General features: G+C 39.3%; 1 protein-coding gene across 3 annotated transcripts in view; it reads left to right on the top strand.

Moving 5' to 3' along the window:
- ERICH2 (glutamate rich 2) overlaps positions 1–10441 on the top strand; it is a 29151-nt gene extending 18710 nt beyond the window's left edge. For all 3 annotated transcript variants that reach the window (XM_032755424.2, XM_058441278.1, XM_058441279.1), the window contains 3 exons: positions 4341–4398; positions 9510–9581; positions 10243–10441. In XM_032755424.2, coding sequence (XP_032611315.1) covers positions 4341–4398; positions 9510–9581; positions 10243–10367 — 255 coding nt within the window. In that variant the 3' untranslated portion in view covers positions 10368–10441. The remainder of the gene's footprint in view (positions 1–4340; positions 4399–9509; positions 9582–10242) is intronic.
- Positions 10442–14892: the final 4451 nt, after the last annotated feature.

The following is a 14892-nucleotide window of genomic DNA, read 5'->3' as shown; positions in this document are numbered from 1 at the left end:
ATTTTATTTTATTTTATTTTTGAGATGGAGTCTCGCTCTGTCACCCAGGCCGAGTGCAGTGGCGTGATCTCGGCTCACTGCAGCCTCTGCCTGTCAGGTTCAAGCGATTCTCCTGCCTCAGCCTCCCGAGTACCTGGGACTACAGGTGCACGCCACTACGCCTGGCTAATTTTGTGTGTGTTTTTAGTAGAGATGGGGGTTTCACCATGTTGGCCAGGATGGTCTCGATCTCCTGACCTTGTGATTCACCTGCCTTGGCCTCCCAAAGTGCTGGGATTACAGGTGTGAGCAACCACGCCTGGCCAATTTTGTAAATTTTAAAACTTATAGAAAAATGGAAAGAGTAAAACAATGAACACCTGAATACTCTTTACCTAGATTCACTACTCATTAACATTGTGCCTCATTTGCTTTATCTTTCTCTTTTGATGGGAGAGGCATAGATATAGCCCAGCCGTATACTTCTTCTTCTTCTTTATTATTATTATTTTTTAATTTTTTGAAACAGAGTCTTGCTCTGTCGCCCAGGCTGGAGTGCGGTGGCACGATCTTACCTCACTGCAGCCTCTGCCTCTGGGTTGAAGTGATTCTAGTGCCTCAGCCTCATGAGTAGCTGGGATTACAGCTATGCACCACCATGCCTGGCTAATTTTTTTTTTTTTAAGTAGAGATCAGGTTTCACCATGTTGGCCAGGCTGGTCTCAAACTCCTGGCCTCAAGTGATCCGCCCACCTCGGCCTCCCAAAGTGTTGGGATTACAGGCATGAGCCACTGTGCCCATCCTAGATATATACTTCTGACTGAAACACTTGAAATTAGTTGTAGACGTCATGAAACTTCACCCGTAAATACTCAAGCATGGGTCTCCAAAGTTCATTCTTCAGTGTAACACTATATCCTTATCACAACTAAGAAAATTAGTAATAATTCTGTAATATATAATATTCCACCAAATTTAGATTTCTTAATTTATCTTTAAAATGGCTTTTGTAGCTTCTAGCTGGATTTTTTTTCCAGTCAGATTTCATCAGTGTTTATGCTTTTTGTTTAGTTGTTAAGCATCTCTTTAGTCTGAATATCACAAATAATTTTTTAAACCTGTCTTCAGCTTAATTTTGGAGTGTTAGATAATTCTCATCAAGGGCTTCTGCAAAACATCCATTGCAAGAATTTCTTAATTTTACTGCCTTTTGAACTGTTAAAGGACATATATTTTATGCTAACAAAAACAACAAACAGGTCAATACAAGGGAGTCTGAAATTGATTCCATACTTCTTTTCTTTTTCTGAGGCTAGTATTAATATAATGCTTCATTAAATAGACTACCTATTAGGTAATATTAAGAAATTCCTAAATGTTTAGGTATGATAGTAATATTTTGATTGGGTTTTATAGTAATGTAAAATGAGATGATATCTGTAAAGTGCTTTAAAATAATCCAGACAGAGATGGGGAAAGAGTGTGTGGTGATATTGGTAGAACCCCAGTTTTGAAGCTGAGAATTGGGAAACTGGATTTCTTTTACTATTCTCTCTACTTTTGTGTATATTTAAATTTTTCACAATAGATTTTAAAAATATAAAAATAGCTGCATATTTTACTGATCACATTCTCTGTCCATGATCAATTAAACTAGGCATTAACAACAAAAATAACAATAACAAAACCACTTAAAACTAAAAAAAAATTTTCTAAATGGCATGAGTGTAAAACAAAAATAAAAAATAAACTTAAACTGGGCGCGGTGGCTCACGCCTGTAATCCCAGAACTTTGGGAGGCTAGGCAGGAGAATCACTTGACGTCAGGAGTTCAAGACTGGCCTGGCCAACATGGTAAAATCCCATCTCTACTAAAAATACAAACAGCCGGGCGCAGTGCCCCAGGCCTGTAATCCCAGCACTTTGGGAGGCCAAGGCAGGTGGATCACCCGAGGTCAGGAGTTCAAGACCAGCCTGAACAACATGGTGAAACCCTGTCTCTACTAAAACTACAAAAATTAGCCAGGCATGGTGGCAGGCGCCTGTAATCCCAGCTACTCAGGAGGCCGAGGCAGGAGAATCTCTTGAACCTGGGAGGCGGAGATTGCAGTGAGCTGAGATGGCGCCACTGCACTCCAGCCTGGGGGATAGAGCAAGACTCTGCCTCCAAAAAATAAAAATACAAACAATTAGCCAGGTGTGGTGGTGCATGCCTGTAATCCCAGCTACTCAGGAGGCTGAGGCAGGAGAATCGCTTGAACCCAGGAGGCAGAGGTTGCAGTGAGCCGAGATTGCACCACTGCACTCCAGCCTGGGCAACAGACCAAGATTCCATCTCAAAAAAAAAAAAAAAAGAAAACTTAAAAACTATTTGGAAAATAGTAATCACCACAACACTAAATATTAAAATTTTGAAATGAGCTTAAAATTTCAAATGCTTCAAGATGATGATTCAAGGAAGAATGACAATAAATGAACTAAATATTAATGCCAGAAACTAGAAAAATAAATATAAAACAAGAAAAAGAAACTTTAATTCAAACTAAAAACCAAATTAATGTATCAAGAGTTGGATATTTGAAAAAAGGATGACATAGATATAAACCACTAAATATCATAATTAAAATGGAAGAAAACCACAATAGGAATGAAAATGAAAATGTCTTAACCTAGACAAGAATAGATTTTAAAAATATAAGAATTCTATTGCATGAGTTGAACATACCGTGTTTAAGACCATACCATGTTTAACCTAGACAAGAAAGATTTTGAAAATATAAGAATTCTATTGCATGAGTTGAATCTACCATGTTTAGGTTTAACATACCATGGGCACGGGGTTAAGATAATGTCAAAATTTTACCCTCATGATGATGCGTTAGTAACTTTATACCTCCTTTAGTTCCAGAGAAGTGTCAGGTGGTACAGCAGTCAAACCTTAACTGAGCATGCATTTATCCATATTAATTAGTATGTGAGGCCGAGGCAGGTGGCTCACAAGGTCAGGAGATCAGGACCATCCTGGCTAACATGGTGAAACCCCATCTCTACTAAAAATACAAAAAAATTAGCCGGGCTTTTGGTGGCAGGTGCCTGTAGTCCCAGCTACTCAGAAGGCTGAGGCAGGAGAATGGCGTGAACCCAGGAGGCAGAGCTTGCAGTGAGCCGAGATCGCGCCACTGCACTCCAGCCTGGGCGACAGAGCAAAACTCCGTCTCAAAATAAAATAAAAGTAAAATAAAATAAAATAAAATAATTAGTATGTGAATAATAATTTTGATGAAATTAATGACTTATAGAAAAATCTCTGGAAGTAGAAATAAAAATTTTTTTAACCTATGGCAGAGATTGAGAAAACTGGTAGAGAACTACTTCTGAAAACAGTGTCTGGGTATTTATCAAATATCTGGAAGTGTATGAGAAGAGTCTCTTTTATATTACTATATGCCTCTATCTCTTACAGAATAAAACTCATATACCTGCATGTGGTTCAGAATGTGTCACACACAAGCAAGAACAATCATCAAAGTATAGGGGATTTTTTGTGCATTTTTTTAATGGAAGCAGTCTAAATAGCTATAATAGAAGATTAATTTAGTAAATTGTAGCCTAAGTAAATAAAAAATATGTAAGAATATTTCATGCCATGAGGAGAAAATGATCACAATCCATGGTTTATTTTTTTTAAGTTACTAAATAATCTTAAATGTTGTAAATGCATATGTGTTAATTTATGGAAAATAATACTTGAAAGAATATACATGAAGATGTTAAAAATAAATGTGTTTATTTTTCATAGATGGTAGAAATTAAGTGCTTATTAATTTGGGACAGAATGTGTGTATTTAGCTTTTAAATTTCCTACATAAAAAAAGATGTATTATTTCGTAACAAGAAAAGTATAATAAAAATAATAAAAACAAAACTGGATGATATAAGAGCAATGCTGGAAAATATCAAATGTACATTTTGTAAGTCTGCATTTTTTTCAACTGTCATATAATTATGGACTAAGTTACAAATGAAACCTCTATCTGAACCAAAGGAATATTAAAATAATGTGATTAATGTCTTCACTATCTGTGCCAGTTGAATCAACCTACATATTCTCAAATTGTTCAGTAGTACATACACAGTATGGTTGCAGGAAAGCAGAGGTATCATCCTTACCCCATGTGGCTTTGCCATCAGAGGTACTTCAATAGCCTTGATTAATTGATTGACCATTATAGACTGACTCCTGGAAAAACATGTGGAAATGTTAAAAGCAAAATAACTAATGATTAATGGAAGATTTTCTAGGGAGTTTAGAGTTGACAACATTTAAATTCACTTATCTGAAGAATTTAATGTTTTCCAGTTCCTGAGAGCAGAAATGGCCCGAGAATACCAGCTGGCAAAAAAATTATGTCAGATGAGTAAGTACAAAATACTTTCATATTTTCTAATCTTCCCTTTGTTTTCAAAAATGAATTCCATAATATATAAAATGGCTTGATTATCATAGGTCTAGTGAATTCCCTGATAGTGTCTCAGTGATTCCTTGATAATAAATTAGGTTGATTGGTATAAGGACTAATTTAGATCTCTAGAGTACATTTTAGTGGAATAAATTAATGTAAACTAGCATCGGCTAATTACCATCACTGGAAAATAAATCAAAACTTTTACCCTCATGATGATGGGTTAGTAACTTTATACCGTTAGTTTCAAAGAAGTGTCAGGTGATACAGCAGTCAAACCTTAACTGAGCATGCATTTATCCCACAAACATTGAGTGCCAACACGTGCCAGCCACTGTTCCAGGCACTGGAAATAATCAATCAGACAGATGACAATCCCACATTTGTGTCTAGTGTTGCAAAGACAATAAACAGATAGTGTGTCATGAATGATAGGTGCCATGGTGAGAAAGTAGGGAAGAAGGAGTAGAAGGTACTGGAGGAAGGCAAAACAGTTTTAAATAGGATGGCCCAGGAAGGCCTCACTGAAAGACTTGAGGAATAGCCACGTGAATATCTGGAGGAAGAGTGTGCCAGGGAGGATGAATGGCAAATGTGCTATGACAGGAGTGTGCCTGAAAGGAATAGTGAGGAGGACAGTGTAACTGGAGCAGAATGAGCATGGGGAAGTGTGATAGGAAATGAAGTCAGAGGCGTCATAGGCAGGGGGTTGTCAGATTGCATAGGATCTTTTCTTTCCCTGAGGTGGGAAAACCACTGGAGGCTTTTGAGTAGAGCAATGATATGATCTACCTTATTTTTCTTTTTATCTTTGGTTTTTAGTGGTTTGACTTGATGTTCAAAATAGTTGTGGGTTTTTTGTTGCAGTTGTACTGTTCAGGGCATTTGCTGAGTTTCTTAACTCTGTGGGTTGATGTTTCTATCAGCTTTGAAAATTTCTTGGCCATTACCTTTTCAAATACCACTTCTACTCTATTCTCTCTCTTCTCTTCCTGGGTCTCCAATTACACATAAATTAGACTTTTTTTTTCATGGTGTCCCATGTGTATCTTATACTCAGCTCTAGTGTGTTTTGTTTTCCTTCCTTCCTTCCTTCCTTTCTTCCTTCCTTCCTTCCTTCCTTCCTTCCTTCCTTCCTTCCTTTCCTTCCTTCCTTCCTTCTCCTTCCTTTCTTTTTTTTTTTGACAGGTCTCGCTCTGTCACCCAGGCTGGAGTACAGTGGTGTAATCTCTGCTCACTGCAACCTCTGCCTCCTGAGTTCAAGTGATTCTTATGCTTCAGCCTCATGAGCAGCTGGGATTACAGGCTTGTGCCACCATGCCTGGCTAATTTTTGTATTTTTAGTAGAGATGGGGGTTTCACCATGTTGGCCAGGCTGGTCTCGAACTCTTGGCCCCAAGTGATTCTCCTGCCTCAGCCTCCCAAAGTGCTAGGATTACAGGGTGAGCCATGGCGCCTGGCTCTCTTTCTTTTATTTCTATGTGTCAGTTTTAATATTTTCTACCTACCTGTTTTTGAGTTTCTTTATTCTATCTTCTGCTGTGTCCAATATGCTGTTAAAACTATTTAGTGAGTCCAAGGTTGTCTTTTCCAATTTTAGAATTTCCATTTAATGATCTGGAAAGATTCTGGTTCTTTGTTGAACTCTATCATCTTTTCAACTATTTTATGCATCTTTTTCTTCGAACATATTAGTGATAATATGTTAAAAAAGATAAAATAGCAACTCTACAATTAAACTTGTTGACAGCAGGACTCAAAATATTAAGTAGTGTTAAACTTAAATTCATTCTTACAGTAAAGTCCTTAAGTGAAAATGTAGCACAGGGATTGAGTGAGGGTCTGCCCTGGCTTGCCTCACAAGAGTCCCAACTGTGGATAGAGTACTTCTAGATCATTGGTTCATTTTACAAATTGGTTTCTTGAATACTTCAACACTTCCTATCTTGTATCTGAGGTAAATAATCCTTTCCAGCACTTTAGACCTTTAGAGCCATTGAATAAAATATTTTAGTCAAAATTATTTTTGGTGACCCACAAATATAGAATTTTTTTTTGAGACAGGGTCTTGCTTTGTCACCCAGGCTGGAGTGCAGTGGCACAATGTCAGCCACTGCAGTCTCAATCTCCCAGCTCTGGCAATCCTCCCACCTCAGCCTCCCTAGTAGCTGGGACTACAGGTGCGTACCACCACACCCACTAATTTTTGTATTTTTTGTAGAGACGGGTTTTGCCATATTCTCCAGGCTGGTCTCGAACTGCTAGGCTCAAGTGATCTGTCTGCCGTGGCCTCCCAAAGCAATGGGATTACAGATGAGAGTCACTGCATCCAGCCAGAATTTCAAATTAGAAGAAATCCTGATAGAATCATGTTCAATTTTCTATTTTTATAAAAACACTGAAGTATTATTATTACTATTTTTGAGGCAGGGTATCACTCTGTCACCCAGGCTGGAGTGCAGTGGTGTGATCACAGCTCACTTCAGCCTTGAACTCCCATGCTCAAGGGATCCTACCACCTCGGCCTCTCAAGTAGCTAGGACTGTGGACATGTAACACCATGCCCAGGTAATTTTTGTATTTTTTGTAGAGGCGGGATTTCACCACATTGCCCAGGTTGGTCTCAAACTCCTGGGCCCAAGCGATCCTTCCACCTCAGCCTCCTGAAGTGTTGGGATTACAGGCATGAGCCACTGCACCTGGCCAAAAGTGGTTTTTAAATGGAAGTGAAAGTCAAGAGTCCAAAGTACTTTACGTTTCTCCATTCATCTCATGAGTGACTATGAGATTTGGTGCCAATCAATCTTCCTATTTTTTGGTCACTTCACCTGTAAGTCAAAAGCCTGCAGCTCAATCTCTTTAGGGTACCACACTTCCACTCCCAGGCAGCCTGAGATTCTCTACATAATACATGGAGGTCCTGGAAGACTTATTTAATAAATCATCCGTTGTAAATGTTAAAGAATAATGGCTCAAAAACCAAAATACTTCATGCCATTATATGTCTAATGCAAATACAGATACATTGTATCTTCCGAAAATATAGTTCCTACAAAACCTTCTATTTATTTTTGAATAAAATAACTCACTCTTTCCTATTAGCCTACAGTATACTTTTAAAGAAACTAGTATCTAAAGAAGCAAGCTAGAGAAACCCTCTTCTGGAAAGAAGCTTAGCCTCAGAGATTTAGACTATTAATGATAAGCATATTTTAGTCCAAGGTAAAATGTGCAAAAAATTACTTTGCTCAGAAACCTTATGGGTATGTATAATGATACATAAAATACTTATAGGATCCTTAAAAGCAGCTTCTAAGCAGGCACGCAGTCATGCTAACCCAGATTGATGACAAATTTTTGGTTATGTTAGTAGATGAGGAAATAAAGTCCCTTATTTGGTGTATCAAGATGAAAGCCATGGGTGGGATCCTATGAGCCAATGGGGTCTAGTTCAACCATCCACAATGGTTATCTCTCTCTCTCTCTTTTTTTTTTTGAGACAGAGTCTCCCTCAGTCACTTAGGCTGGGATGCAGTGGCACGATCTTGACCCACTGCAACCTCCATCTCCTGGGCTCATGTCATCCTCCCGCCTCAGCCTCCCAAGGAGCTGGGACTACAAGCAAATGTTACCATGCCCAGCTAATTTTTGTATTTTTTTGTAGAGACAGGGTTTCACCAGGTTGCGAAGGCTGGTCTTGAACTCCTGAGCTCAAATGATCCACCTGCCTCAGCCTCCCAAAGTGCTGGGATTACAAGTGTCAGCCACCATGCCCAGCCTCACAATTATGTCTTACTTTTAGCCAGATGAAGAGCACACTTGATGTTTCAGTGCCCCCCTTGGAGGCCACCAAGATATTGAGCAGGAGTCACAACATTAAACGGATGATGCAAAATTATGAATACTCCTCAAGGCTGGTAGGAAGAAGTAGAGAGAGATCTGTGGAGCGAGATCTAAAAAAGTGAATAAAATAGTCTAGACAACTCTGAAACTAAGGGTATAAATCTTTCTGGCCTCTAGGATTTCAGTAACACACTAACAAGCCTAAAAAAGTCTATTGGTGTGGTCCAAAAGAAAGGTGACACAGTCACATAAAGGATCAGCAGAAAGGAATAAATAGTACTGAAAACAATGGGTCCAATGAAGGTGGAGAACGTTGTTGAGCAGGCAATGACCAACGTGTAGACTACAGTAAAAGTTGTCAAGATGAAGAGAAAGAAGTAACATCAGTTTCCCCTATTGGAAAGATGTAACAAAATGGCATCTCTAGCATGGAAGAGGTTGCATTAAAAACAAACAAACAAAAACTTCCTCTGTGTTGCGATGAGACCTTTAGTAAAGGATGTCATGTAGATGGGTGGATGACATGAGATGAAGGATTAACAGACCTCTAGGCACACAGTCTTCTCATTAGCAAAGTCTCCATATTTTGCAGAATTTGTACCTTCTTTGGGAAATGATTATGTTCATGAAACACTCTGGCTACTGGCCTATGAGGGAAGCTATATTGAGGTGATAGAGATTGCATTCTATGGATAGGAGGTAGAAAATATAATGAGGGCTGGGTGCAGTGGCTCATGCCTGTAATCCCAGCACTTTGGGAGGCCGAGGTGGGTGGATCACCTGAGGTCAGGAGTTTGAGACCAGCCTGGGCAACATGGTGAAACCCTGTCTCTACCAAAAATACAAAACTTAGCCAGGCGTGGTGGCACACGCCTGTAGCTACTCAGGAAACTGAGGCACGAGAATCACTTGAACCTGGGAGGCAGAGGCTGCAGTGAGCCAAATCATGCCACTGCACTCCAGTCTGGGTAACAGAGCAACACCCTGTCTCAGGGAAAAAAAAAAAAGAAAGCAAATATAACAAGGATCATTTATCTTCCAAAGCACAAAATATAAGTGCAGCATTTTCTCTATTTGCACTCAGATATATCTGTGGTATAATTGTTAGTGTTTATCACATTGTGCATTTCACCTGCTCTGACTGACAGTTCAATTTCATTTTAAGGAGCCTGTTTGCTGAAACACTGAACGTTAATAATACACATTCTGTTGTCCATTTTCAGTCCTAATCTATGAACCAGAAAATCCTGAGGCCAAGGAGTTTTTCACACTTATTGAAGAAATGTTGCTGATGGGTAATTTTAAAAATTGAAATTCCTTGTTTCTCATAGAACTATAAGCAGTCACTTTTTAAAAACCCATTATCCCGGGAGATTGTCAATACATCTTTAGGAAGTGGTTAAGAAAAGGCTAAATGGCTGTTTTAAATGGTTTAGTGAAACAGCTTGTCCTCTGTGGATGGTCACAATGACCCCCTTCTCTCTGTGGGATAGAACTGCCCAAGCAGAGCAGGCTCCCTGGGCACCAGGCATCAGGTATTGACAAGCAGAACCATACTAACACAGCTGCGTATTAAAGGAATTACCCACAATTCCAAGGGACGCCAAACCCTCTCAGTTACCCTGTCTCACTTCCTTTCAATGGACAATTTTACTATTGTCAATAAAATTCTATGATAGAAAGAAGTCTATGAAATTATTAAATAGAATTTCATTGACAATAGTAAAATTATTTTTATAGACTTACATTTTAAATTATCAAAAACACCTGTATGCCAGTAAAAATACGTTTCTTCTTTGTACTACCGCTTTGACCCTAGTGCGGTTAGCCAAGTCCAACTCAGTTCTTATGTTGCAAATATATGTATTTCTTGGTAGAGGGAGGGGCAAGGAGAATTATTTTTCAGAGTGAAATATTAAGAAACACTTTAAGCAATCCTCTTCCTTTCTGTGGCAGAGAAAACTCAGAATCATGAGCAAGATGGTGAAGACAGTGATGAAGACAGCAGCGGTGAGAGTAAAGGAGAAAGCGATGAGGAGCTGAGTGACGAGAGCTCTGACGAAGGTGAAGATGGATCATGAGTGTTGCTGCGATACTTAAAGCTTCATGTATTTTCATTAACGTATACCATGCAAATATAAAGACGAGAATGACATTTTAGTCTAATTCTTCCTTATTTGGTACAGTTTCTTTTAAGTTATCTATATTCTTAGCTTAAGACTCTTCCTAATATTTAGGCCTTAGCTCAATATATGAGTTACTCAGAGAGGAAAATAGTTGAAAACACTTACACAGCACTATGTGCCAGGTACTGTTCAAACTGCTCTACACACATTGTATAATTCAACAACTCCATTAAGTACTATTATTATGCCATTCTACAGATGAGAAAACTGAGGCACAGAGAGGGTGAATAATTTGTCCAGTATCATACACCTATTTGTTTGTAGAGGCTGGATTTGTGCATGGTCATTATTGCCCCAGAATTCATACGTTTAGTCCCCTATAAATTACCACCATTTCAGGTACTTTTATATCATTCATCATTTGTTTATTTGTTTATCTAGATAATGGGATCTTGCCACATCAACCAGGCTGGTCTCGAACTCCTGGCCTCAAGCGATCCCCCCCCATCTTGGCCTCCCAAAGTTCTGAGATTACAGGCATGAGCCACTGTGCCCAGCCCATTCATTGTGTGTTCTTTACAGCATGTATCAGTGTCTGAAATGCTTGTTTAATTGTTCATTTCATCTTCTCCCTACCTGCCAGAGAATGTAACACCCATGAAGCAGAACTTTATCATTTTCCTCATAATATCCCTAGCAACTGGACAAGTACCTGGCAAATAATAGAACATATATACCAAATGAATGAACAAATGAAGTGAAAGTTAGTGGAAATATTTATATTCTTTCATAAAACATTTACAAGACTTATACTTCTTATGTATCAATCTATTTTATTGTGCTGATTCTGTAGTTCTTGATGGATTTCTGTCATCTTCAAATTAGATTGTAAGGTAACTGTCTTAGTCTGTTTTTTGTTACTATAAGAAAATACCTGAGGCTCGGTAATTTATAAAGAAAAGAGGTTTATTTAGCTGACAGTTCTGCAGGCTGGGAAGCTGAAGATTGAGCAGTTGAATCTGGTGAGGGCCTCATGCTGTTTCCACTCATGGCAGAAAGTAGAAGGGGAACAGTCATGTGCAAAGAGATCACACAGCAAGAGAGGAAGCAAGAGAAACCAAGGAAGCCAGACTCTTTTACCAGACTCTTTTAACAACCCACTCTCATGGGAACTAATCCATTCCTATGAGAGCAAGACCTCACTCACCCCCGGCCCCCAAATTAATCTACTCATGAGGGATTCAACTCACCTGCCTGACCCAAACACCTCCCACCTCCCAACTCCACCACATACTGGGGATCAAATTCCAGCATGAGTTTTGTTTTGTTTTGTTTTTGTGGTGGTGTTGAGACAGGGTCTTTCTCCATCACCCAGGCTGGAGTGTAGTGGTGTCATCATGGCTCACTGCAGCTTTGAACTCCTGGGCTCAAGTGATCCTTCTGCCTCAGACTCCTGAGTAGCTAGGAATACAGTCACGTGCCACCACATGCAGCTAATATTTTTTAAAACAATTTTTGTAGAGACAAGATCTTGCTATGTTGCCCACAGTGGTCTCAAATTTCTGGCCCTAAGTGATTCTTCCACCTCAGCTTCCCAAAATCCTGAGATTATAGGTGTGAGCCCCTGCACCCAGCCCAACATGAGTTTTGAAGGGGGCAAACCACATAGAGACCAAAGCAGTAACCGAGGTAAAAGAAAAATATTCCTAAGTAACTTGTTTACAAATGTGCCAATCTGATTTGAGGGGAAGCATTTTGAATTTTTATCTTACGTCAGTACAGTGTCACAACATATCCAAAATGCTTGCGGCATTGCTTATTCTTTAGGCATTTTGTGGCCTGTTAACATTCAGAGGAAGAAAATCTGCAGCACCAATTCATAGGGATGACCAAAAGAAATGAAGATGGATATGTGTAATCCTCTAGTTACCCTTTCTTAATCTGCAGTAAACTCTCAGGGCTTCATGCATAAATAACCAAATAGCATCAGAGGTTTGGCTGACAGATCTCAGGAATTACCTGTTCTTTTCATTTTCATTTGGGTTTAATATTCATTCTACCATGGGAAAACCACCATATCTCAATCTGATGATGCTTACCTGATTAAGGAGAACCCTCCATAAGAAGTTCATAGTGTACCCTAAAGCTGACATTGAAGACTAAATAAGTTACAATGAGATTTTAGTTGTCTTTTAAAGGAACAGGGAAGCTTTGAGGAAGAAACTGTCTGAATAAAAAGCCATGATATCACAGGCCATGTTATAGCTAAATCTAAGAATTTAGGAGGTTTGTTCATTCAGGATCATCAGTACCCCTGTCCATACTCTTCATCCTATTTGCACTCATTAATCAATGAAATAGTAAGGTGTTGGCATGACCTGACAATAGGCATGTGTGTATAATAGGTATGTAGTAATAATAGCTTAAAAAATAATCTGCAAATTATTGTTTACATTATTTAACCTACTTGCTTCTCACAGTCATCTGAAAAGCATGCTATTATCCCCATCAATTACACAAACTGAATTTGACAAAATTGAGGAATCTAAGGTTAAATATTGGCTAGGATGTTGGAATTCAGATGAGGAAACTGAAACTTACAGATGCTTGGTTATGTCCCAGTATGAGAGATTTTGTGAACCTTAAACCCAATGTTCTTTGTTACCTCACACAGAGCTAGCTTCTAGGAACTATTTAATAAGTCTGCCAATGAGTTATGTCTGTGTAGACAGTTCAGTTCCAGACCTGTGCCGTCTTCAATAACAACACATTGTAATGATGTTAATGAACCCAAATATCCAACAATATGAGAATATATAAGAATGCCTACTCAATAGACTTCAGAGGGGAACCCTCTGAAAAAGTTTCATGTATTCAATAAGGTCTGTTTGTTTGTTTTTGTTTGTTTGTTTCGAGACAGACTTTCACTCTTGTTGCCCTGGCTGGAGTACAATGGCATGATCTTGGCTCACTGCAACCTCCACCTCCCGATTTCAAACGATCCTCCTGCCTCAGCCTCCTGAGTAGCTGGAACTACAGGTGCCCGCCACCATGCCTGGCTAATTTTTGTATTTTTAGTAGAGACGGGGTTTCGCCATGTTGACCAGGCTGGTCTTGAACTCCTGACTTCTGGTGATTTGCTCGTCTTGGCCTCCCAAAATGCTGGGATTATAGGCATGAGCTACCACACCTGGCCTCAATAAGTATTTACTGAAGGCCTTCTAGGTATTCTGGAGGGAACAACACCCAGTCTCTGCTCTTGAACAGCATTGTTGTTAAATACAGGGAGATAAACACTGCCATTGTGGGGGTCCTGGGCGCTAAGGGAGAATGTGGGAGGGCAGGAGAGATGGTCTAGGCATCCAGGAAAAGCATTTAGAGGGAAGTGAAGTCTAAGCTAAGAAGGTAGAGGAAGTGGGAATTAGCTGTAAGAAAAGGGTGTGTAGAAGACAGTCTGAGCAGAGTAACACAACTTGCAAAGGCACAGAGACACAATCTGAGTTCAGAAAGTTAAACAGGTAAAGTTGGATTATAAAATGAAAATGAATCAGTTAGAGTGGAGAAAGACGAAGCTACAGTGATAAAAGAACTGAGTGATGGGGGGTCTTAGAAGCCACGTTAGAGTTTGAACTTTATCCTTAAAGTAATGGAGGCATTGAATACTTTTAAGGAAAATAATTGTATCTTAGAAAGGGCATTCTGGTAGCCAGGTAAAAAAGATGTCTTCTTAAACTACACATTACGATCCATTGGTCAGTTATGAAATCACTGCAGTAAACCCCAAATACCTGGGGTTTTAGAAAGTTAAATGCATAGAATAGAAAATATCAGCATATACTGCAAAAGAGTATGGCAAGTATTGTTTTATGAAAGTTTTGTTTCAGGAGTGTGTATTCCCTAGATTTTGACGTGAAATGTATTTCTTCCTACGGATCTCAATGAAAAATAAAATTTGAAAGTTTAGAGAACAGACTAGAGTTGAATACAGACTCTAGCAGTTCAAAATCGTGACCTGAAAAGAGATAGTAGCAGGGAGATGTAATGGAATGGAGGGGTTACTCTAGAGGTAGAAAGAATTGGCAGGAATTGGGGATAAAGTAAATGTGGTAAAGAGGTAGAGGTCAAGGATGACTCTTAGTGGGAGGACGAGGTATATGGTGATGCCAGCCCCTAAAGACAGGAACACAGGAAAGCAGCTTTGTTGAAGAAGGTGAAGGTTCACTTGCACAAGTTGACTATGGGAAATGTATTAGTTTCCTACTGCTGCTATAAAAAGTTACCACAAACTTTGTGGCTTAAAACAACACAAGTTTATGTTCTGGAGGTTCTAAGTCCAAAATGGGTCTCGCTGGGCCAAAAGCAAGGTGTCAGCAAGGCTGCATTCCTTCTGGAGGCCTTTTCCAGCTTCCAGACCCCACCCATATTCCTTGGCTAATGGTCCCATCTTTCCACCTTCAAAGCCAGGAATGTCTGGCCAAGT

Source organism: Hylobates moloch, unplaced genomic scaffold, assembly GCF_009828535.3.
Source record: "Hylobates moloch isolate HMO894 unplaced genomic scaffold, HMol_V3 SCAFFOLD_1, whole genome shotgun sequence".
Classification (NCBI taxonomy): Eukaryota; Metazoa; Chordata; class Mammalia; order Primates; family Hylobatidae; genus Hylobates; species Hylobates moloch.
This window is presented reverse-complemented; position numbering and strand designations above follow the sequence as displayed.